Below are 401 nucleotides of genomic sequence, written 5' to 3'. Positions count from 1 at the left end.
ATGGATAATTTAATACGTAATAGTAAAATGATGGAATTAACAAACATAAAGTGATACCATCTTCTCTTTGCTGCTACAAACAACAAGACTAGTACAATAACATATATCATAACACTAAGAGCTACATCTTACAACAGCACTGTCCAATACAACTTGCTTCTAAACCAGGGCAGCCACTGGATATTTACAACCACGAAGTAACAACCGTCAAGATATTTAAAGAAGATTATTCCAGTAAGAACTTTACTCTCATTTCAAGTGATTTCTTCCTCGTGTACCTCGAAATGTGTTCGAAGGTCTTACTCTTGGCTGGCCTTCGTAGATCTGGGTTTACATTGCAGTTTGATCGGGTGAAGGTAGGTGTGTGTGTATGTTGTAGGGTCGTTGCTGGGTCGCTGCAC

The 401-nt window shown here is 38.9% G+C and overlaps 1 protein-coding gene across 1 annotated transcript in view; it reads left to right on the top strand.

Moving 5' to 3' along the window:
- The window catches only part of LOC119594344, a 7,154-nt gene that overhangs the window by 5,703 nt on the left and 1,050 nt on the right, over nucleotides 1–401 (top strand). The window contains exon 3 of the mRNA XM_037943403.1: nucleotides 169–356. Coding sequence (XP_037799331.1) covers nucleotides 169–356 — 188 coding nt within the window. The remainder of the gene's footprint in view (nucleotides 1–168; nucleotides 357–401) is intronic.

This window comes from Penaeus monodon, chromosome 33 (genome assembly GCF_015228065.2).
Source record: "Penaeus monodon isolate SGIC_2016 chromosome 33, NSTDA_Pmon_1, whole genome shotgun sequence".
Taxonomy (NCBI): Eukaryota; Metazoa; Arthropoda; class Malacostraca; order Decapoda; family Penaeidae; genus Penaeus; species Penaeus monodon.
This window is presented reverse-complemented; position numbering and strand designations above follow the sequence as displayed.